Below are 24545 nucleotides of genomic sequence, written 5' to 3'. Positions count from 1 at the left end.
CCCCAGCAGTCTGCAGGAAGCATTGTGTCGTTCCCAACTGGACGCTCTATGGGATACATAGAGGGAGATTGTCGGCCGCCACGTCATGCGGAGACGGAACACCCTTCCAGCATACTGCCGCAGCCCTGTACAGGAGATTGCGGGGGGGGGGGGGGGGCCGAGCAGTTGAACCCCCGCGATCTATAACTTATCACCTATCCTTCAGATAGGGGATAAGTTATATTGCACTACAGTTTTCCTTTAAGAGACATCCTTATCTAAAGATGGAAACCACTGATATTTTTTTCCTTAAAGAGGACCTGTCTTGTCTGTTTTACTAACTACTTGAAAATAACAATTAACTACATGTAAGTAACAAATCCGGAACATTTGGCGCCATTCATTTGTTATTTTTACAGAAATCAATGACTTAACAGGCAACTGGTAACAACCAGCAATTAAGTGATGCCCTAGAACAGTGGGGGAGATTTATCAAAACCTGTGTAGAGGAAGGTTGATGCTGTTGCCCATAGCAACCAATCAGCTTGCCTCTTTCATTTTTAAAGAGATCTGTGGAAAATGAAAGAAGCGATCTGATTGGTTGCTATGGGCAACAGCTTCACCACCCTTCCTCTACACAGGTTTTGATCAATCTACCCCAGTGTCTTCCAATCAGCGTGTTTCCAGCTGGGAGCTGTAGTTTTGCAACAGCTGGAGGCACACTGGTTGGAAAACACGGCACAAGAACTTTTGGAGTTTTTTTTTTTTAATTATAAGCAACAATGATGTTCTCATTCTCATAAGCCTTGTTCTCATATCCAGACCTCATATCTCTTGCTTACATCCCGTCCTCATTTCGCCTCCTCATATCCCGTCCTTATATCTCGACCTCATATCCTGTCCTCATATTCCATCCTTATATCCCATCCTCATGTCCCGATCTCATATCCCTACCTCATATTCTGTTCTCATATCCAGACCTTATATATCTTGCTTTTGTCCTGTCCTCATATCGCCTCCTCATATCCTGTCCTTATATCTCGTCCCTCTATCTCGACCTCATATCCTGTCTTCATATTCCATCTTCATATCCCAACCTCATATTCCGTTCTCATATCCCATTCTCATATCGCATCCTTATATCTTGTTCTCATATCCCGACCTCATATCCCGTCCTCATATCCCAACCTCATAACCCGTCCTCATATCCCATCCTCAAAACCCATACTCATATCTTGTTCTCATATTCCATCCTCATATCACCTCCTTATATCTCATCCTTAACCACTTAGGGACCTGTACCTGTACGCCCGTGGGAATTTCGGTCCGGGATGTCTGACCGGGATGTCTGCTGATATCTATCAGCAGGCATCCTGTGCCAATGTCCAGGGGGTTCCTGAGACCCCCCTCCCCTCATGCCGGCTATCGCCACAAATCGCCGGTGAATTCACACTGGCAATCTGCGGCGATTCCGGGTCATACAGGTCTCCAGTGAACCGGAAAATAAGGGTGATTCGGGTTGTCCAAGACACCCACAATCCCGAAGGGATAGAAGTGGGGTGGCAGGGGTGCCACCCCTCCAATCCCTGCTATTGATCGCTCAGAAGCGGCCGACCACCCCCTTACACTTCCCCCCCCCCCCCCCCCAATAAAAAGGAAAAACGTATCGTACGGCAGTGTTTCCAAAACGGAGCCTCCAGCTGTTGCAAAACAACAACTCCCAGAATTTCTGGACAGCCACTGACTGTCTAGCCATGCTGGGAGTTTAGCAACAGCTGGAGGCACCCTGTTTGGGAATCACTGGCGTAGAATACCCCTATGTCCACCCCTGTGCAATTCCTAATTAAGTCCTCAAATGCGCATGGTGCTCTCTCAATTCGGAGCCCTGTCGTATTTCAAGGAAACAGTTTAGGGCCACATATGGGGTATTTCCATACTCGGGAGCAATTGCACTACAAATTTTGGCGGCTATTTCTCCTTTTACGAAAAGGAAAAGTTGGGGGCTACACCGGCCTGTTAGTGTAAAAAAAAATAAAAATTTTACACTAAAATGCTGGTGTTGCTCCATACTTTTTATTTTCACATGCAGTAAAAGGAAAAAAAGACCCTCAAAATTTGTAATGCAATTTCTCCTGAGTATGGAAATGATCTGCAGACACACAACAAGGCTCAGGAATGAGAACGCACTATGTACATTTGAGGCCTAAATTGGTGATTTGCTCAGGGGTGGCTGATTTTACAGCGGTTCTGACTAAACGCAAAAAAATACATACCTACGTGTGACCCCATTTTGGAAACTACACCCCTCACGGAATGTAACAAGGGGTATAGTGAGCCTTAACACCCTACAGGTGTTTGACGAATTTTCATTTAATTTGGATGGGAAAATAAAAAAAAAATATTTTTCACTAAAATGCTGGTGTTACCCTGCATTTTTCATTTTCACAAGGGAAAATAGGAAAAAGAGCCCCCCAAAATTTGTAACCCCATTTCTTATGAGTAAGCACATACCCCATATGTGGATGTAAAGTGCTCTGCGGGTGAACTACAATGCTCAGAAGAGAAGGCGCGCCATTGGGCTTTTGGAGAGAAAATTTGTCCGGAATTGAAGGCCACATGTGTTTGTAAAGCCCCCATGGTGCCAGAAAAGTCACCCCCCCCCCCCATGTCACCCCATTTTGGAAACTACACCTTTCACATAATGTAATAAGGGGGACAGTGAGCATTTACACCCCACAGGGTGCACAGCCCACTGTTCCAAAGATCTCTCAAATGCCAGTGGGGTGTAAATGTTCACTGCACCCCTTGTTAAATTCTGTGAGGGGTGTAGTTTCCAAAATGGGGTCACATGTGGGGGGTCCACTGTTCTGGCACCACGGGGGGTTTTGTAAACGCACATGGCCCATGACTTCCATTCCAAACAAATTCTCCCCAAAATCTCAATGGTGCTCCCCTCATTCTGAGCATTGTAGTGCGCCAGCAGTGCACTTGACATCCACACCTGGGGTATTTCCATATTCAGAAGAGATGGGGTTACATATTTTGAGGGGCATTTTCTCCTATTATCCCTTGCAAAAATGTAAAATTTGGGGAAAAAACAGCATTTTAGTGAATTTTTTTTTATTCATTTACACATCCGACTTTAACTAAAAGTCATCAATCACCTGTGGGGTGTAAAGGCTCACTGGACCCCTTGTTACGTGCCTTGAGGGTGTAGTTTCCAAAATAAATATGCCATGTGTTTTTTTTTTTTTTTGCTGTTCTGGCACAATAGGGGCTTCCTAAATGCGACATGCCCCCCAAAAACCATTTAAGCAGAATTCACTCTCCAAAATCCCATTGTTGCTCCTTCCCTTCTGAGCCCTCTACAGTGTCCACTGAACACTTCACACACACATATGAGGTATTTTTGGGTTACAAATATTGGGGGCTTTTTCTCCTATTACCCCTTGTAAAAATTCAAAAACTGGGTCTACAAGAAAATGCGAGTGTAAAAAATGTAGCTTTTGAATTTTCTCCTTCCCTTTGCTGCTATTCCTGTGAAACACCTAAAGGGTTAACAAACTTTCCGAATGTCATTTTGAATACTTTGAGGGGTGTAGTTTTTATAATGGGGTCACTTATGAGGTATTTCTAATATGAAGGCCCCTCAAATCCACTTCAAAACTGAACTGCTCCCTGAAAAATTCCGATTTTGAAAATTTTGTGAAAAATTTGAAAATTGCTGCTGAACTTTGAAGCCCTCTGATGTCTTCCAAAAGTAAAAACATGTCAACTTTATGATGCAAACATAAAGTAGATATATTGTATATGTGAATCAATATATAATTTATTTCGTATGTCTATTGTCCTTACAAGCAGAGAGCTTGAAAGTTAGAAAAATGCTAAATTTTCAAATTTTTCATGACATTTTAAAATTTTTCACCAAAAAATGATGCAAATATTGGCGAAAAATTAAAAAGTTGAATATGTAACGAAAAAACAATCTCGGAATCAAATTCCTAAGTAAAAGCATCCCAGAGTTATTAATGCTTAAAGTGACAGAGGTCAGATGTGCAAAAAACGCTCTAGTCCTTAAGGTGAAAATGGTCTTAAGGAGTTAAATCTCATCCTCATATCCCATTCTAGTAAAAATAACAGGAGAATAGCACAACACAGAGCTACAGTATAAGAAAAGATATCCCAGAATTGTTATTTCATGAGGAATCCAAATATTTACTAAAACAAACAGGTCAGGTGAGGCTACAGGTCCTCTTCATAGGAGTTCCCATCATGTAATGTGAAGCTATATTGCTAGGAAATGCCATATATATTTTATCATCAGATCCTAATAATGAAGTTCTGCAGCCTATCATTCCTTGCAGAGTGTTGCCCCAAGCCAACCCTTATGAAGGGTACTACAAGTGTTGTTCTGTGCTTAGCCGGGCGGCCAGGTGCACCACTGTGCAGTTAAAACTTGTCCGCAACACAAAGTGGCTCTAGCTCTGTGCTGCCCCCTACTGCAAAATGTTGACATGGCATATGTAAACTTTTTTTTAAACTTTTCATCACTGCATGTGCACATATGAAAATCTATTATATACAGTAGGTTCATACACTGAATCAATTTTTACCTGCCCTGTGGTGAAACGCTGTAACCTTTAAAGTAGCGATAGCGTGCAAATAGATATAAAACCCCGCAGGCCGCCGCTGTACCTAAAATTACAGACAGGAGACAGAATACAAGATTATTATTTGTTCTTTGTTAAAGCTTTAAAGGGGTACTCCGGTGGAAAACTTTTTTTTTTTTTTTAAACCAACTGTTGCCAGAAAGTCCAACAGATTTGTAAATTACTTCTATTAAAAAATCTTAATCCTTACAGTACTTATTAGCTGCTGAATACTACAGAGGAAACTCATTTCTTTTTGGAACACAGAGCTCTCTGCTGAATCACGAGCACAGTGCTCTCTGCTGACATCATGATCACAGTGCTCTCTGCTGACATCTCTGTCCATTTCAGGAACTGTCCAGAGTAGGAGAAAATCCCCATAGCACAAACATATGGTGCTCTGGACAGTTCCTAAAATGGACAGAGATGTCAGCAGAGAGCACTGTGTTCCAAAAAGAAAAGAATTTCCGCTGTAGTATTAAGCACTGGAAGTACTGGAAGGATTAAGATTTTTTTTAATAGAAGTAATTTACAAATCTGTTTAACTTTTTGGCATTAGTTGATTTAAAAAAAAAAGTTTTCCACCGGAGTACCCCTTTAAGGGTACATTCACATGTACGTTTTTTTCTGCCCCAGATCTGCAGCAGATTTGCCGTAGCTGATTTGAAGTCAAGTGGCAGAAACATCTTCAGAAGCAGATCTGCAGCAGATCTTTAGCAGAAAATACGCAAGTGTGAACGCACCCAAAGGGTAGGGTCACATGTAGCGCATATACTGCGTATTTGGCTAAAACATTTCTGCAGCTGATTTTCCTACCCATTAAAGTCAATGGGTAGGAAAATACACAGCAGCAAATACACAGCAGCAAATGCACCATATAGGCTACGTGGGACCCAACCCTAAAGTTTTCAGAATTCAGTAATGAATCTTAAATGAAAAGCAAGACTGCATGATAGTATATAGTTAGAATACATGGTTTATTCTGACTGAGGGTGCCCTAGTAAATCACTATGATTATACTATAAACGTGTAGGAAAATATGAACAGTCAAGCACCTAAACAAATGCAGCTTCATTCCAAGTTAGCAAAAGGTACACAAAATCTCCAGAAGAAAGAAAAGAGGAGGCACTCACGGTTAGACGGTGCAAAAGTATCTTCTTTATTCCAGGTGCATAAAAAATACTTTGGCGGGGTGACGGACAGCAATCAAGCAGGACTCGCCATGGTAGTTGCTGTCATGCACCACGGTCAGGTTCTGGGTGTTCCATACACCTGTATTACTGCTCGAGAGCCGCTGCAGTTAGAGATCCGGAGTGTTCTAAGAGCCTGTGCCGGCTTCTGTGTCTTTGTGCTTGTTGGTACACAAAATCTCACCTGCACGGATCAACTGTTCACATCTTAATGCGTTTCGGGGTGCATTGCCTGAAACACGTCTAGATGTGAACGGGTGATCTGTGCAGGTGAGATTTTGTGTACCTTCTGCTAACTTGGTGTGGTGGCCCAGTACGGGAGTTGTACCCCTGCTACCCTGTCCGGCAGCCTCCCTACAGTGACCCCTGGGCTCCCTCTACACCTGTCCCCTCATGGATATATTTTCTGCCATGTTTTATACTGTAAAATGTATATAAAAGTGTTATTGCTTTAAGAAACGTTAACATGTGATCACCAGTTGTCATGTCAGTCGTCATGTGAGTGTAACCCAGTGAGGTATCAGTGACCATGTGATCTAAGGGTGACCTAGGGGACCCCACCAGAGTCTCCCCTATAAAAGCCCTGGGAGAAGTCTCTTCACTCTTTTTGAGCTCTGTTCTTTCTGCTGAGTTGCAGCGCAGTCAAGTCCTAGAGTGTCTGGAGTCCATAGGATGCCTCAAGTCAGTCCAGCAGCTACAGAAGAAGCATATCCACTACCTCACCGCCATTACAAATACCAGCTAGGTACAGGGAATAGTGACAGTAAAGTGCATAAAGTTGTCAGTATAATGTATAGTCCAATTTAGTCCAATTCAGTAATGTATTTGTAGGCTAGTCATAAGTAATTCCTAGATAGAACTGCAACTTAAATGTGTCTTTCCAGTCCATAATGGCAAATGTTCACCTGTGTACAGGGCGCTCTACTGGCCAGGGGGTTCCCCTGAGATATAAATAAAGCATGTATAGTGACAGAGTTGCTGTATTTAAAGGTAACAGTGTTATGTTGTATAAAAGTATGCATAGTGTTTTGGGGAGTAGTAGCTTTTGCCGATGGGCCCCAGCATCGGGTAGAGAGCCTCCAGCAGCCCTATCCGGCTCAAGTGTATTAAATGTGTTAAGGATGCAGTTACAAGGTTCATCAACCCCATATGTTAGTACCCCAAAACAAAGGAGCATGAATGGACATTTTCGCAAAATGCTACATGGACTCGTCCCCTGTTTTTGTTACTTATTTTAAGACCTGTGAAGGACATTTTACAACATTGCCCCAGAAACTGTTGTCTCCTGGCCCCAGAGGCCACTTACGGTCATCCGCCCTCCAGGACTGGGCGCCGAGGACAGCTGTGTTTAAGAGGGGGAGTTTGTGGTGGCCCAGTACAGGAGTTGTACCTCCGTATCCCTATTGCCCTGTCTGGCAGCCTCCCTACAGTGACCCCTGGGCCCCCTCTTCACCTGTCCCCTAATGTATATATTTTCTGCCATGTGTTATACTGTAAAATGTATATAAAAGTGTTATTGCTTTAAGAAATGTTAATATGTGATCACCAGTTGTCATGTGAGTGTAACCCAGTGAGGTATCAGTGACCATGTGACCTAAGGGTGACCTATGGGACCCCACCAGAGTCTCCCCTATTAAAGCCGTGGGAAAAGTATCTTCACTCATTTTGACCTCTGTTCTTTCTGCTGAGTTGCAGTGCAGTAAAGTCCTAGAGTGTCTGGAGTCCATAGGACGCCTCAAGTCAGTCCAGCAGCTACAATCCTGCAATAAGCTACAACCACAGCTTTGTCAGTCTCAAGTCAAGTCAGTCACAGTCATCTATTGTCAAGTCAGAGTGGTCTGCACTAAAATTGTCCAAATCTACTGCAAGTCCCATCAAGCCCTTAAGGTCTCTGAAGTCATAGGTCACCTCCGTGGGCCCTGGCTGAACTGTATAGACTGTACCATCTGTCACTCACTGTTGTCCGTAACTTGGCGTCAGAGTCATTATTGCTCCCGTGCCTAGCCCAGGATCCAGCGGTATACCTTCAGGTGGTATTGAGAATAAACCACATCCTGGGTTAATGCCATCTGCCCCTAGGGTAATTCCATCTGCCCTACATCACACACCCTCCTACCACATTGGAATAAAGCTGCATTCGTTTAAGTGCTGGACTGTCCAGATTTTCTACAAGTATCCAGAGACGCACCGAGCCGGTTCTGAATCCGTGAGTTGGGAGGATGTGAGCTGTTTTTTCTCTGCTTTCTACATTCTATAAACTCCATCCTATATATAATGGGGAGGTTTTGACTGTGTTTTAACCAGCGGCAGATCTTGAATCATAATAGGCCTGGCAGTCTATGGTTAGGTGATGCAGATACCGTAGCACACCAATCATATTTACAATTTAGGCACCATAGCTCCAGTGATACCTAATACAGTAGGGGGTTAATACAATATCCCCACTGCAAGTACAGTACTGCATCGCTGATAATTTTAAAACGTATGGAGGGGTTATAAGAATTTTAATATAAATTCAATAAAAGTTGTTTTTAGGGGAGGGTATCTAGTAAGGGCTTATCCCCGAGAGGGGCAACCCCTTAAAATTTGATTAGTCTCCTATATATTCGTCCACAGACATAGCACATATCTAGTAGGTAACTGAGCCAGGGCCGTTTGAAGGAATTTGGGGGCCCCAAGCAAAATGGACATGGAGGCGCCCCCCCTTGATGTTGATGCATGTCACGCTCTAGGGCCGGCATCAGGACGTAGTAACGCCGGCCCTTGAATTCTGGGAGCGCGACGTGAGCGAACGTCGATACGAGGCCCCCACATTAGGTGCAGCAGGGTTCCCCCCACATTAGGTGCAGTATAGTTCCCCCCACATTAGGTGCAGTATAGTTCCCCCACATTAGGTGCAGTATAGTTCCCCACATTAGGTGCAGTACATAGTCCCCCACATTAGGTGCAGTACATAGTCCCCCACATTAGGTGCAGTACATAGTCCCCCACATTAGGTGCAGTACATAGTCCCCCACATTAGGTGCAGTACATAGTCCCCCACATTAGGTGCAGTATATAGTCCCCCCCCATTAGGTGCAGTACCTGGTCCCCCACATTAGGTGCAGTATATAGTTCCCCCACATTAGGGGCAGTATATAGTCCCCCACATTAGGTGCAGTACAGGTCCCCCACATTAGGTGCAGTATATAGTCCCCCACATTAGGTGCAGTATATAGTTCCCCCGCATTAGGTGCAGTATATAGTCCCCCACATTAGGTGCAGTATAGTTCCCCCACATTAGGTGCAGTATAGTTCCCCCATATTAGGTGCAGTATAGTTCCCCCACATTAGGTGCAGTATATAGTTCCCCCACATTAGGTGCAGTATATAGTTCCCCACATTAGGTGCAGTACAGTTCCCCCACATTGGGTGCAGTATAGCTCCCCATCATTAGGTGCTGTATAGCTCCCCCACATTAGGTGCAGTATGTTCCCCCCACAGACATACAGCCTTCAGCCATATACAGTGTATATATATATATAGTGTTTACTGCCCACTTCAGTATTCCGACCACCGCTCCGGGGTCACGATCTACTGCTATGGCCCATAGCCTATGATCGTGAGCCCGGAGCGGTGGTCGGAATACTGAAGATGACGTGCCGCTGCCCACTGGTCACTTACCTACCATGCGCGTGCGTCCTCCTCAACGCTCCGCTCTGTTGCCATGGGCGCATGCACGGGACGTCAGTGACGTCCCTGCGTGTGCTACTTCCCGTCGGCCTCTGCATTTTTAAAATTAACGCAGGGCCGGCAGCCGCACAGAGGTAACCGGGGCATCATTGTGTCCTGAAAAGATTTTTCGGGACACAAGGATGTCTTTAATAGTGATGGGGGGAATTGCCCCGTTGCTACAAGACGGGCAAGCACCGGCTCTGCAATTGCTTGGTTTGCCTGTCCTGTAGTGCCTGAACTTAGCTAATACATTTTATGGCTTTCAAGTTTGGATTGTTAGAAGAACTTAAAGGGCCGTCAACCCTTGTCCCTATGCCCTAGTACAGTGGTCTCCAAACCTATGGCCCTTCAAAACTACAATTTCCAGCATGCCCTCACTCCCAAGTGCTTAAAGTGGTCATGAGTCCAAAAAGGGCGTGGATGTATTTCTGGAGAGTAATAACATTACAGGTTATGGTTACTAGATTGTGGAGAAGGGTTATCGATCCAGGTATTTATTCTGATTGCCAGATTTGGAGTCAGAAAGGAATTTGTCCCCTAAGATGACAAATATTAGCTTCTACCTTCTTTCTTTCTTTTTTTTTTCTTCCTTAGAAATAATTCTGCACGTGATTAGGCGAAAATGTCTTTTTCGACATTACAATCTATGAATCCAACATGCTGTTTGGAACTTGTACTCAGGCTGGTGGCAGGATTTCATGAATAGTCAGTCATGGCCAAGAGTTATGAGACTGGTTTTCACAACATTTGCTGCTTCGGTGATTTTAGATTTTTAGTCAGATGTTTTTATGGTATACTGTATAGAGTGTGTAAACTTTTATTGACAAATACATCAAGTCTATGTAACAATTCAATATTTACAATGTCGACCCCTTATTTTTAAGACTTATACAGTTCGCCCTGGTATGCTGCATATCAGCTTCTGGGCCAAATCCTGACTGAGGACAACCCATTCTTGCCTAATCGGTGCTTAGATATATCTCGATTTTTCTGGTTTTGTTTGGTGATTTTTGAGGATTGACCACAGGAGACTGAGATCTGGGATGTTTCTTGTGACATGGTTTCCATCATGCTGGAAAGAGCATTGTTTATCACCAAATTGCTCCAGGATCGTTGGAAGAAGTTGCCCTTGAAGGATGTTTAGATAGCATTCTTTATTCATGGCAGTGTTCTTAGGCATAACTGAGTGAGCCTACTCCCTTGGATGAAAAGTCACCCCACACATGACTCATGGTAGCATCATCTTTTCTTCTCCGGACAATCATTCTTCCAGATGTCCCAAACAGTAAGAGAATCTAACTTTACCCTCTTCTTCTGTAATTTAATTCAAGTCTGTCCTTGAGTTTTTTTTATTTATTTTTATTATTGGCATCTCTGCTGCCATTCTTGACACCGGGTCAACCAGTGGCGTAGCTATAGTGGTCGCAAGGGTCGCAATCGCGACTGGGCCCGTAGCCCGGGGGGGGGGGGGGGGCCCACGCGGCCCCCTGCCACTTCACTATACTATGCTATGCTACAGCAACAGGTCCCGGGCCGCTGCCAGCAAGTCGCCCGGGCCCGCCGCTGCAAGCCGCTCTGCCTCCGGCTTTCATTCATTGTGCCGACCTGGCGTCCCCAGATGAAATACCTTTCACTGCTGCGCAGAGGCTCCTCCCCCAGCTTACGAGTGGTGCGCAGCCGTACAGATATGGTGGCTGCGTAATGACGTTCCCAAAATAACAGCAAGGGGGCGTCACTAAGCTCTACGTCATTACGCGGCCGCCGTTTCTGTATGGCCGCGCACCGCTCGTCATCCGGTGGAGCTGCACGGTGTCTTTTGCCTCCGACTCCTACAGCAGCAGCATCGTCGATGAAATGTGGTGCACTGCTGGATGCAGCCACCTGGTAAGTGAAGGGGACTGTCTACTGCAGTGTTTCCCAACCAGGGTGCCTCCAGCTGTTGCAAAACTACAACTCCCAGCATGCCCGGACACCCTGGTTGGGAAACAATGGTCTACTGGAGGGGAGGGAGGGGGCGTCCTAATATAAAAATCTGAGGAGACTACCTGACTACTGGGGGGGGGGGGGGGGAGGGTGATATGAGATATGGGGTCCAGAGGAGTGGGGGGGAGGGATGATATGAGATATAGGGTCCAGAGGAGGGGGGGGGTGATATGAGATATGGGGTCCAGAGGAGGGGGGGGGTGATATGAGATATGGGGTCCAGAGGAGGGGGGGGGGGGTGATATGAGATATGGGGTCCAGAGGAGGGGGGGGGGGTGATATGAGATATGGGGTCCAGAGGAGGGGGGGGGGTGATATGAGATATGGGGTCCAGAGGAGGGGGGGGGATATTAGATATGGGGTCCAGAGGAGGGGGGGGGGGGTGATATGAGATATGGGGTCCAGAGGAGGGGGGGGGGAGGGGAGGGATGATATGAGATATGGGGTCCAGAGGAGGGGGGGGTGATATGAGATATGGGGTCCAGAGGAGGGGGGGTGATATGAGATATGGGGTCCAGAGGAGGGGGGGGTGATATGAGATATGGGGTCCAGAGGAGGGGGGGGGAGGGGAGGGATGATATAAGATATGGGGTCCAGAGGAGGGGGGGTGATATGAGATATGGGGTCCAGAGGAGGGGGGGGGTGATATGAGATATGGGGTCCAGAGGAGGGGGGATGATATGAGATTTGGGGTCCAGAGGAGGGGGGGGGGGTGATATGAGATATGGGGTCCAGAGGAGGGGGGGGTGATATGAGATATGGGGTCCAGAGGAGGGGGGGAGGGGAGGGATGATATGAGATTTGGGGGTACAGAGGAGGGGGGATTTGGGGTCTGGAGGCAGCGTGTGTATGAATGATGTGTGTGTATATACTGTATTTATGTTGTATGAATGATAAATGTTGTGTGTAAGCTAGAAGGATATATGTATGATGTGTGGACATGTATTTTGTTGGGGGATCTGGAGGTGGCGGGTGTATGTATATGTATGATGTGTATGTATTATGCATGTGTGGGGGGTCCAGAGGCGGCGTGTGTATGAATGATGTATGTGTACTGTATGTATGATGTGTGTGTATAAATGATAGATGTGTATAAGCAAGATGTATATGTATGATGTGTGGACATGTATTATGTTGGGGGGATCTGGAGGCGTATGTATGTATTATGTATGTGTGGGGGGGTCCAGAGGCAGCGTATGTATAAATTATGTATGTGTATGTACTGTATGTATGATGTATGAATGATGTGTGTGTATGAATGATAGATGTGTGTAAGAAAGATGTATATGTATGATGTGTGGAGATGTGTGTAAGCTAGAAGGATGTATGTATGATGTGTGGAGATGAATTATGCAGAGGGATCTGCAGGAGGAGGGGTGTATGTATGATGTATGTGTATGTAAGATGTGTATGTATATATTATGCATGTGTTGGGGGGTTCGGAGGTGGCATGTGTATGAATGATGCGCTTATGTACTGTATGTATGATGTGTGTATAAATGATGTGTGTGTATGAAAGATAGATGTGTGTAAGCAAGATATATGTATGTATGTAGGATGTGTGGGAGGGTACAGTGTATAGCATGGTTATTTTTGAGGGTTTATATTCAGGGGCACAGTGTGTGGCAGTATTATATTCAGGGGCACAGTGTGTGGCAGTATTATATTCAGGGGCACAGTGTGTGGCAGTATTATATTCAGGGGCACAGTGTGTGGCAGTATTATATTCAGAGGCACGATGTGGGGCAGTGTTATATTCAGGGGTACAGTGTGTGGCAGGATTATATTCAGGGGTACAGTGTGTTGCAGTATTATATTCAGGGGCACAGTGTGTGGCAGTATTATATTCAGGGGCACAGTGTGTGGCAGTATTATATTCAGAGGCACGATGTGGGGCAGTGTTATATTCAGGGGTACAGTGTGTGGCAGGATTATATTCAGGGGTACAGTGTGTTGCAGTATTATATTCAGGGGCACAATGTGTGGCAGGATTATATTCAGGGGCTCAGTGTGTGGCAGAATTATATTCAGGGGGGATGGTAGGGGGCAGTATTATATTTGGAGTACAGTAGGTGGCAGTATTATATTCAGGGGGTGCAGTGGGTGGCAGTATTATATTCAAGGGGTACAGTGGGTACAGTGGATGGTAATTTGATATTCAGGGGATACAGTGGGTGGCAATATTATATTCAGGGGGTACAGAAGGAGGCAGTATTATATTCAGGGGTACAGTAGATGGCAGTATTATATTCAGGGGTACAGTAGATGGCAGTATTATACTCAGGGGTACAGTGGATGGTAATTTTATATTCAGGGAATACAGTGGGTGGCAGTATTATATTCAGGGTGTACAGTAGATGGCAGTATTATATTCAGGGGGTACAGTGGATGGTAATTTTATATTCAGGGGATACAGTGTGTGGCAGTATTATATTCAGGGGATACAGTGTGTGGCAGGATTATATTCAGGGGGTACAGTATTTAGCAGAATAATAATGATTATTGTCTTCATACAGAGGATGAGGATCTACTGACAAAGTGAGAACCTATGATGTCCGGGTGTCAGACTCTGCAGAGAAGATGGAGCTGGAAGACGTCCTGACGTCTGGACCAGATGGAGAAAGAAAGAAAAGACAACAGAGAAGACGTCACTCAGGTCAGTGATATCATTGTGTTTTCTCCTGACTGTCCCATCAGAGCTGTAGTCACTTGTTAGTTCTGCAGTGATCATTGGTGACGATGTACCCTAATCTATGGCTCTCCAGCTGTTGAAAAACTACAACTCCTATAATGCCTGAGGCTCTCTAGACATGATGGGAGTTATAGCTTTACATCCAGCAGTTGGACCCCCACCAGAAAAATGGGCGTATTATTCTTCAATGCCTGTTTTGTCTGCATGGCCCTGCCTGTTAGTCACTTAGTCAGGAGAATAATATAAGTGACTAACAGGCAGGGCCAAAGGGACAAAGATATCAGTGACTACAGCACTGATGGGACACAGTCAGGAGAATACACAACTATATGTGTCCCATCAGTGCTGTAATCACTGATATCTTTGTGCAGCCAAGTAAGGGGTCGTCCGGGATTGGGGAAGAGGGTCGTCAGGTGGTAGGGGGGCCCAGGGCAATTTTTCGCACCGGGGCCCCGTGGTTTCTAGCTACGCCCCTGGGGTCAACCTTCAAAAGTTTTCCCCACACTGTGTGTGCAGATACACTAACATCTGTCTGCTGTCATTCTTAAGAAAGCTCTGCACTAGTGTGGAACCAATCCCATAGCTGAATCCTCTTGAGGAAATGGTCCTGGCACTTGTTTGACTTTCTTGGGCCCCCTGAAGGCTTCTTTACAGCAATTAAACCTCATGCATGTTTTGACGATCTTGATGATCCGATAAACAGTTCACTTAGGGCCGATCTTACAAGCAGCAATGTCCTTGCCAGTAAAGCTTTTTTGATGCAAAGCAATGATGATTGCATGTGTTTCCTTAGAGATAACCATGGTTAAGAAAAAAAGGCAATGATTTCAAAAACCATGCCCCTTTTAAAGCAACCAGTCTTCTTTTATAATTTAATCAGCATGATGGAGTGATATTAGCTGCCCTTCCCTCCGAACTAATAAGAAGATCACCGACATTATGTTAGCAAGTCATTTCGTGGCAGGGTGGAAGTAGAGTAAAAATTGAGTTTGTGTGGTTAATTTTCATGGCAAGGAATGACTAAGCAATGTAGTGCAATTCATCTGCTCACTCTTCATAACAACCTAGTGTTAATGCACATATTCCCAATGTGCCTCCTGCTGTGCCTGTGTTGTCCACCCCTACAAGCAGACACACAGGGACCTGCGGAGCGTACTCAGACATCGCGGCCACTCTCCCTCAGGGAGCAAGGGGAGCATCAGTGATGTCTGTGAGTACACTGCGCGTAATGACTCGCAGGTCCCTGCATGTCTGCTCATAGCGGTGGATTGCTGCTACGAGCAGACAACGCAGACACAGCAGGAGGCACACTCCAGAGTCGGTCATCGGCGGATCCGCAGCATAAGATATGCTGAGGATCCATTACGTGTGACCCTACCCAAAGTCAACATTTGTGTTAGTCTCAACACTTTTGGTGACGACTATACATACTGGCTAGTGTTGAGCGGCATAGGCCATATTCGAATTTGCGAATATTCGCGAATATATGGACGAATATTCGTCATATATTCGCGAATATTCTCATATTCGTTATATTCTCGTTTTATTTTCGCATATGCGAATATTCGCGTATGCGAAAATTATCATGTGAATATTGGCATACAAAATTAACACGCGCGTAAATTCGCATATGCGAAATTAGCATATGCTAATTTTCGTATATGCGAATTTCCGTATATGCGAATTTTCGCACGTCAGTCTCACACAGTAGTATTACAGCCTTCTTTACACCACACAAGCTGGAAGCAGAGAGGGGTGATCACTGTGATGTGTACTGTGAAGAAAAAAAAAAAAAAAAAAACGAATATTCGTAATTACGAATATATAGCGCTATATTCGCGAAATTCGCGAATTCGCGAATATGCGATATTCGCGAATAATATTCGAATTGCGAATATTCGCGAGCAACACTAATACTGGCCCGCTTAGTATTCATGATGAGGTCTCCATGCGATTCATTTGGGCTATAATGATTGGTTAAAATAAAACTGTGTCATGTGTTTAGTTGACAGGCACTATAACTATGTTTAAAGACTCTCATTCTGGCAGCTTCAGACCATCCATTACATTATTGGCCTGTGTATTTGCTGTTTATGTATTTGCATGTTTAACCTTAAAGGGGTACTCCGCCCCTGGCATCTTATCCCCTATCCGGGGATCGCTGCTGCAGCACCACGCCATCATTACTGCACAGACTTCGCTCTGTGCGTAATGACGGGCGATACAGGGGCCGGAGCAGCGTGACGTCATGGCTCCGCCCCTCATGACATCACAGCCCGTCCCCTTAATGCAAGTCTATGGCAGGGGGCGTGACGACCGCCACGCCCCCTTCCCATAGACTTGTATTGAAAGGGGCGGGCCGTGACGTCACGAGGGGCAGAGCAGTGACGTAACGATGCTCCGGCCCCTGTATTGCCCGTCATTACGTGCAGAGCGGTCTCGCTCTGCGCAGTAATGACAGTGGGGTGCTGCAGCAGCGATCCCCGGGGTCCCCAGCAGCGGGACCCCGGCGATCTGACATCTTATCCCCTATCCTTTGGATAGGGGATAAGATGTCTAGGGACGGAATACCCCTTTAAAGGGGTACTCCAGTGAAAAACAGTATGGTGCCAGAAAGTTAAACAGATATGTGCATTATTTCTATTTAAAATTCTTAATCCTTCCAGTACTTATTAGCTGCTGTATGCCCCAGAGGAAGTTCTTTACTTTTTAAATTTAATTTCTGTCTGACCACAGTGCTCTCTGCTGACACCTCTGTCCATGTCAGGAACTGTCCAGAGCAGGAGCAAATCCCCATAGCAAACCTCTCCTGCTCTGGACAGTTCCTGACATGGACAAAGGTGTCAGCAGAGAGCACTGTGGTCAGACAGAAAAGAACTAAACAACTTACTCTGTAGTATACAGCAGCTGATAAGCACTGGAAGGATTAAATTTTTTTTTTTAAATAGAAGTAATATACAAATCTGTATAACTTTCTGGCACCAGTTGAGTTAAAACAAATTGTTTTCCACCGGAGTACCCTTTTAAAATAGAGAGAGAATAGGGGAGAGAAGCTGACCAAGTTAATGCAGATGCTACAGAACCAAAGAAAAACAAATGGAATAACATGTTCTCTATTTACTACCACAACATTACACATGTGGCCACTTTGGGGGAAAATACATAGGCAGATGTAACATTTCTTTGTTTATAACAAATAAATACAGGAAAGAGGGGGAATGGAATTGGACCTATGGCGATCTACAGTAGGATACATAGTGACATAAAATTCAAAGAAGAGTCAGAGGATGATATTAAAGGTACTTTGCATCATTGCCCTATTTAGCCTATTTTAAAGAATATACAGTGCTCCCTCAAGTTACAATATTAATTGGTTCTGGGACGACCATTGTATGTTGAAACCATTGTATGTCATCCAAAAATAGGAAAAAATGAGGATTAAAGAAAAATAAGTAGATAATTAATATAGATAAAGCAAATCCTTACATATAAAAGTAAGAAAGATCTGCTGGGAGCCGTAATCACTGTCTATGTCAGTGTTTTCCAAGCAGGGAGCCTCCAGCTGTTGCAAAACTACAACTCCCAGCATGCCCGGACAGCCAAAGGCTGTCCGGGCATGCTGGGAGTTGTAGTTTTGCAACAGCTGGGGGCACCCTGCTTGGGAAACACTGGTCTATGTAGAGGACAGGAGCTTCTTCGGGGTCCTGTACAGAACATGCAATGTCCTAAAAAAAAGTAACATGGAGCCGCCTTTACCTGGTGTCCAAAGGAGCAGCTAACCCTGGCACAGGTAAAGAGTACAGAACATGTAACACCTCCCTGTACTGAAGGGGGCGCTACCAGACACCAGTCAGTGCATGTACTTCAGTAATACAGGTAAAGTGTACAGAACATGCAATACCTCCCTGTACTGTAGGGGGCGCTACCAGACACCAGTCAGTGCATACACTTCAGTAATGCAGGTAAAGTGTACAGAACATGCAATACCTCCCTGTACTGTAGGGGGCGCTACCAGACACCAGTCAGTGCATGTACTTCAGTAATACAGATAAAGTGTACAGAACATGAAATATCTCCCTGTACTATAGGGGGCGCTACCAGACATTAGTCAGTGCATACGCTTCAGTAATACAGGTGTTTTACCAGTAAATTGCCCATTCTGATTGGTCGGTTCTTCTGGCCATTGACACGTTTCACAGATCTGGACTGTCTGTACATTGTATGTCAATTCTGGTTTCAACTTACAATGGTCCAGAAAAGACCATTGTATGTTGAAACTATTGTATGTTGAGGCCATTGTAAGTTGAGGGATCACTGTATTCAGAAATTAGCTGACAAATCATGTAGTTGGCAAATCTGGCCCCTAGATGGCAATATAGTTACACCGAATAGCTACAATTTCTTTTCTGAGGCATTTTGGGGATTTTTAGAGATATGCTAATTTACATTGTAATTATCTAGGTCACCTCTAATAATTAACCCCGTGATTAACGACGACCCCGTATGTCAAATCAACAGAGGAAAATCCAATGTAGAATTTCTCCCCAGCTTTTATTTTAATTTCGGAGCTTACTACGGAAAATAGAGGTCAAGGCAAACACAAACTCTAAGCAACAGCAAGACGTTTTATTAATATGATTCTATGATAATGTACTATTAATAATGATAACAAGACAGGGGATTTAGGTGTTCCAATATTTACATTTTAGCACCTCATTATTGCAGCATAGCTTTGCTTTTTTTTAAAGCAGTGTTTCTCAACCCAAGGGGCCTCAGCTGCTGCAAAACTACAACTCCCAGCATGCCCGGACAGCCAGTTGTAGTTTTGCAACAGCTGGAGGCACCCTGGTTGGGAAACACTACTCTAAAGGAAAGAATACTCTGAAACTCACAACCCCAACCTATTTGACTTTTTCCAAACTTTCAAAAACAACCTGAAAACCCAATTCTTCTGAAAAAAAAAGTCTACAACCTATAATAACCCCCGCTGCCACCGTAAGCTGCCTCCCTTACCTACTCCTTTACCTTGAAGATTATAAGCCCTCGTGGGCAGGGCCCTCTCTTCCTTTGTACCAGGATATGACTTATTTTTTTTTATGTTTCAGGCTCTGTTTAGAATTATGCTCACAGTGCCTAACAGAGTTTTAATATCTCTGACTGAGAGACCCCCAAAAAAGTCAATAGAGTTCATCAGTGTCCGCTTGGATCCACTGGATCCCATATAGTTGGAGCTATTCTCCTGCAAAGAAAAAGCTTCTATGAAAGAATATAATAATAATAATAATTAAAATGTAAAATAAATAAATAATAATAATTAAATTATAAAAAAAATTGTATTTTGTGTATAATATATATATATATATATATATATACATAGGGGAATATGCAAGTCAGCTCATTACATCACCTTTTCAGGCGATGTTCCCTGGTATCAGCTTAGCTCCAGTTACGGAACATAAAAAGCTAATCGGGATTAATGCCAAGCCAGAACTCTCTCTCCAGAAGGAAAGAGCACCCATCTGGAGACAGCTGTTTCGGGGTACTTGCCCCTCGTCAGTACAGAGCAGGGTGATCTGGCTTGGCTGAGATGAGGTGCCTTAGACCAAGTGGCCCTTGAAAGCTCCATCACACCAGGTGTGGTGAACTCTCCCTGAGTTAATTACTCATCCCGTTTATATATACATATCCAAGCAAAAGTTGGTCACAGGACAGAAACAGCAGACTCCAATATATAAAGAAAGCTGTGGTCTTTTCTTGGTCACCAGCAGTGCAACGTTTCGGCTATAGGTTAGCCTTTATCAAGCAAGGATGCTTGACAAAGGCTAACCTATAGCTGAAACGTTGCACTGCTGGTAACCAATAACAGACCACAGCTTTCTTTATATATTGGAGTCTGCCATTTCTGTGCTGCGACCAACTTTTGCTTGGATGTTGACACACTGGACTGGTTATCCGGACGATCACTTGTACAACAGCTGGGACCAAGTGCAAAAAGAAAGGAAAAAAGAAAGACACAGTGGTCGGCACAAAGCCCTTTTATAGCAGTCCCCACTGAAAGCTGAAAACTGCCAAAGTACCGGTGCAGTTACGGTAACATTACTGGTGCTGTACCACTATAGCATAGAAAGTCCATAATAAATTCAGTGCGTAGAAGAAGGTGGCAGCACTCACCAGTACAATAGAAAATCTTCTTTATTAAAGTGCAAAGCTCACATGATGTGTGGCCGGACCAGAACGCCAAACAGAATCAGCAGCATAGGTGACAGCTGTTGTGCGTGCGCAAGACACGCTTCATCAGACCCTTTTCTACTGTACTGGTGAGTGCGGCCACCTTCTTCTATGTACTGTGTGTATGTATATATATATATATTTTTTTTTTTTTTTTTTTTTTAAAGGTTTCAGGCCCTATTCACACTGTTGTTCAGAGCTACTGACAAAGTTCTAATTGGTCACTCAAGCATTTCTGACTGATAGACTCCATAAAAGTCAACAGAGTTCATCAGTGTCTGCTTGGATTACACATATTTGGAGCTATTCTTCTGAAAAAGCAATGCTTCTATGGGAGAAATTTTTATTTTTGCTTTTTTCGTTTTTTCCTCTTTGCATTTTAAAATCCAGAACTATTTAAATTTTTCATCTTGTTTTATGCAGGACCAATTTTACTTTGTAAAGACATCAGTTATTTTACAACAAAATTTAGTGGATTATTATTATTTTTTGCCCCTTTTTGGTTCTTTTGTTCTTTGGCAGTGCACTTCTTAAAAAAAAGGACATGGTATATTTATTTTATAGGTTTATATGATTACAACAATAACCAATTCATATAGGTTTTGTTTTATTACTTTTGTTAAGAAAATAAGTATGTTTAACATTGTCCTATTTTGACTCCTACAACTTTTTAACTTTTTCATATATGGGGCTTGTATGAGGGCTAATTTTTTTTTTGTACCTAGATCTTTAACCTCTCGATAACAAAGGGCGCACCTGTACGCCCTTGTCCTGTTCCCCTTCTATGAGCTGAGCACGGATCATTGTGGGGTGGCCCGGGTGGCTATTTGCCAGTGGCTAATGCCGGACATCACAGATCACAATAATGTCCAGCATTAAAGGAGTACTCCGGTGAAAAACTTTTTTTTTTAAATCAGCTGGTGCCAGAAAGTTAAACAGATTTGTAAATTACTTCTATTAATTTTTTTTTATCCTTCCTGTACTTATTAGCTGCTGAATACTACAGTGGAAATTCTTTTCCGTTTGAAACACAGAGCTGTCTGCTGACATCACGAGCACAGTGCTCTCTGCTGACATCTCTGTCCATTTTAGGAACTGTCCAAGGTAAAAGGAAATCCCCATAGCAAACATATGCTGTTCTGGACAGTTCATAAAATTGACAGAGATGTCAGCAGAGAGCACTGTGCTCGTGATGTCAGCAGACAGTTCTGTGTTTCAAAAAGAAAAGAATTTCTGCTGTAGTATTCAGCAGCTAATAAGTACAGGAAGGATTAAGATTTTTTAATAGAAGTAATTTACAAATCTGAAAAACTTTCTGGCACCAGTTGATTAAAAAAAAGTTTTTCACCGGAGTACCCCTTTAACCCCTTAGATTCCGCAATCAAAGTAGATTACAGCATCTAAAATGTTTTAAAAACACGTCCCGATCAGGGGTGCTGATCGAGACCACCCTGATAAAACCTGGGTGTCCCGATGAGCTGAGAGTATGGCAGGAGGGCCCTTACCTGCCCCCCTCACCGTCTGATCGATGATCTGATGCTCCAGCCAACCATGGCAGGCTGGAACAGCAGAGCACCGATAGCACTGATCACTGCTATGCTATGGCATAGCATTGAACAGTTTATGCAATATAAAGATTGCATGTAATAGTCCCCAATGGGAACTATAAAACTGTACAAAAAAAGTAAAAAAAAAAAAAAAGATAATAAAAGTGATTTAACCCCTTCCCTAATAAAAGTTTGAATCACCACCCTTTTCCCATTTAAGAAAAAAAATATGTAAACAAAAACAAACATACACATATGTGGTATTTCCATGTGTGTAAATGTCCGAACTATAAAAATGTAATGTTACTTTAACCGCACGGTCAATGGCATGTACGTAAAAAAAACAAAAAATAAATAAAAATCCAGAATTTTTGGGATATTTTTGGTCACTTTGTATACCCTACAGAGATGTATAAAAAGTGATCAAAAAGTCCCATCAAAGCAAAAATGGTACAGATAAAAACTATAGATCACGGTGAAAAAATTTGCCTTTACACATCCCTTTATGTGGAAAAATGTAAAAGTTATAGGGGTTGGAGGAGGACATTTTTAAACACTAATTTTCGTACAAAAAATAATAATTAGTAATAATAAGTAAAACAAAATCAAACCTATATAAGTTGGGCTTCATTTTACAGAATAAAGATAAAAGGCCTCATTTACTAAGTTGAAACCGACCAGTTCTTGTCGGGTTATTTTGGCGCAGAGTGTCTGTAACATGTCTGCGCCAGTCTGCGACAGTGTGCGACAGTCTGTGCCTGGAAAATCCGACAAACCCGACACTACACTATGAAAAACAGAAAAGGGGGCGTGGTCTGCTGCAAAGGGGGCGTGGTTTCACACCCAAACCGATTTACTATTGAATTCACAGAAAATCCTGTGAATAAATGACTTGAAATTTCCACCTAGAAAAAGCTGCTCAGAAAATTTTCCTGACTTTTCCCAATAGTAAATAGAGAGGAATCCTGCAAGTCTGAAACATTTCCCACTAGTAAAAACCCGAAACTCTTAGTAAATGATGCCCAAGGTGTCTTTATTTTTTTAACCAAAAAGTGCACTGCATTGAATTGAAAGCCCCCCAATTTTACAAAATGCCTTCTTTTTTTAATGTAATGTCACAAAAAAAACAACTATTTTGTGGTTTTTTTAGCGGATAGGCCTGACAAAGCGCAGACATGCTAAACGGTCCATCGCCTTTTCCTCTGTTCCCCATCTGTCTTGCTCGCCTGTATGCCACCACGAACCCAATAAAGCAAGAAGTGAATTCATCCGGGTGAGTGCTCCGTTTGTACTTTCCTTGTTGTTATGAACAATTTAGCGTTTTTTTTTTTCCATTCACGTCATTCATCATTTGGGATCAATAATGTTATATTTTAGTAGTTCAGACAATTCTGCACATGGCAATACTAAATATGTTTATTTTTCATTTTCCTTAAATTTTTTATGGAAAATAGGAAAGGGGGTCATTTCAACTTTTAATATGAAAGGGGTTAATTTATATTTGTAAAACCTTTTATTTATTTTTTTTCTTTGTTACATTATTAATCTCCTTGGGGGACTTATATTAGCTATCATTAGATGGCTCATACAGATCAATGCAGGACATGTCCAGCATTAATCCATGACATCTGCGCTCCATTGGTACAGACTACCACAGGCTAGGTAATGGATCCCCAAAGGCGCTCTCCCCTGAATAACTGTATTTTAGCAAGCTAATGGTGTGCCTATGTGTATAAGGAAAAGTAAACATTTTGTAAATTGATAAAATAGTAAATAAACTGATAAATAGTAAATAAAAATACAAAAATTATTTTACACAAAAAAAATTTTAATAACCTAAAAAGATTTCCTCTGCCCAATTTTAAAGGCTTAAAAGTATCAGACGAGATGGGATTCGATGTTTAGCAACAGGGAACTATTTTAGGAAGCTGCCAGTCACTTCTATCAGCCGGTATTTATAACAACCGTGTTCATATCTTTAGGCGGGTCGGCAACCCTGAACTCACCTTGATGGAAGAAGATCCCAGACAGCCAGAGCACAGCAAGGAACAGCGGAAAGTATTCAATGCAGTTAACCCTGCAAAGAGGAGGTTATAGCTGTAATTACCCTAGTAACCTGTATGTTGTACTGTACTGTGCTTTTCAGTTTCTCTACTATAAAGTAGGATCCTGCTGTTATATTGCTTTTCATCTACCCCTTACTTCTTACTAATTTGGGATAGTAAACAGCATATGAGGAGGGGAGGGTGGATGGCAGTATGCCTGTAGGATCAGACTACACAGGGTTTGTTTGTAGTCTGTTTACTTGGAGACACAAAGGTCCCCAAAGGTGAGCCTTGTACACATAATGCAGTGTTTCCCAACCATTGTGCCTCCAGCGGTTTCAAAACTACAATTCTCAGCATGCTTGGGAATTGTAGTTTTGCAATCACTGGAGGCACACTGATTGGGAAATACTGACACAATATAAAACTTCCCTGTCTATACAGATGGCTTACTACAAGCCACTCAACACAGCAGTCAGCAAATGTGGGTTTTCCAACCAGTATGGCTCAAGCTGTTG

The 24545-nt window shown here is 43.4% G+C and overlaps 1 protein-coding gene and 1 long non-coding RNA gene across 4 annotated transcripts in view; one reads left to right on the top strand and one right to left on the bottom strand.

Moving 5' to 3' along the window:
- Nucleotides 1-24545, bottom strand: part of LTC4S (leukotriene C4 synthase) — a 92486-nt gene that overhangs the window by 11699 nt on the left and 56242 nt on the right. For all 3 annotated transcript variants that reach the window (XM_056517020.1, XM_056517021.1, XM_056517023.1), the window contains 2 exons: nucleotides 23989-24059; nucleotides 4593-4674 (listed from right to left, as the gene is read on the bottom strand). In XM_056517020.1, the coding sequence (XP_056372995.1) occupies nucleotides 4593-4674; nucleotides 23989-24059 (153 nt within the window). The remainder of the gene's footprint in view (nucleotides 1-4592; nucleotides 4675-23988; nucleotides 24060-24545) is intronic.
- Nucleotides 217-24064, top strand: LOC130267368 (uncharacterized). Its single transcript, XR_008843157.1, has 3 exons — nucleotides 217-347; nucleotides 23133-23255; nucleotides 23965-24064. It is a non-coding gene; the product is annotated as an uncharacterized LOC130267368 (long non-coding RNA).

Source organism: Hyla sarda, chromosome 4 (genome assembly GCF_029499605.1).
Source record: "Hyla sarda isolate aHylSar1 chromosome 4, aHylSar1.hap1, whole genome shotgun sequence".
NCBI lineage: Eukaryota > Metazoa > Chordata > Amphibia > Anura > Hylidae > Hyla > Hyla sarda.
This window is presented reverse-complemented; position numbering and strand designations above follow the sequence as displayed.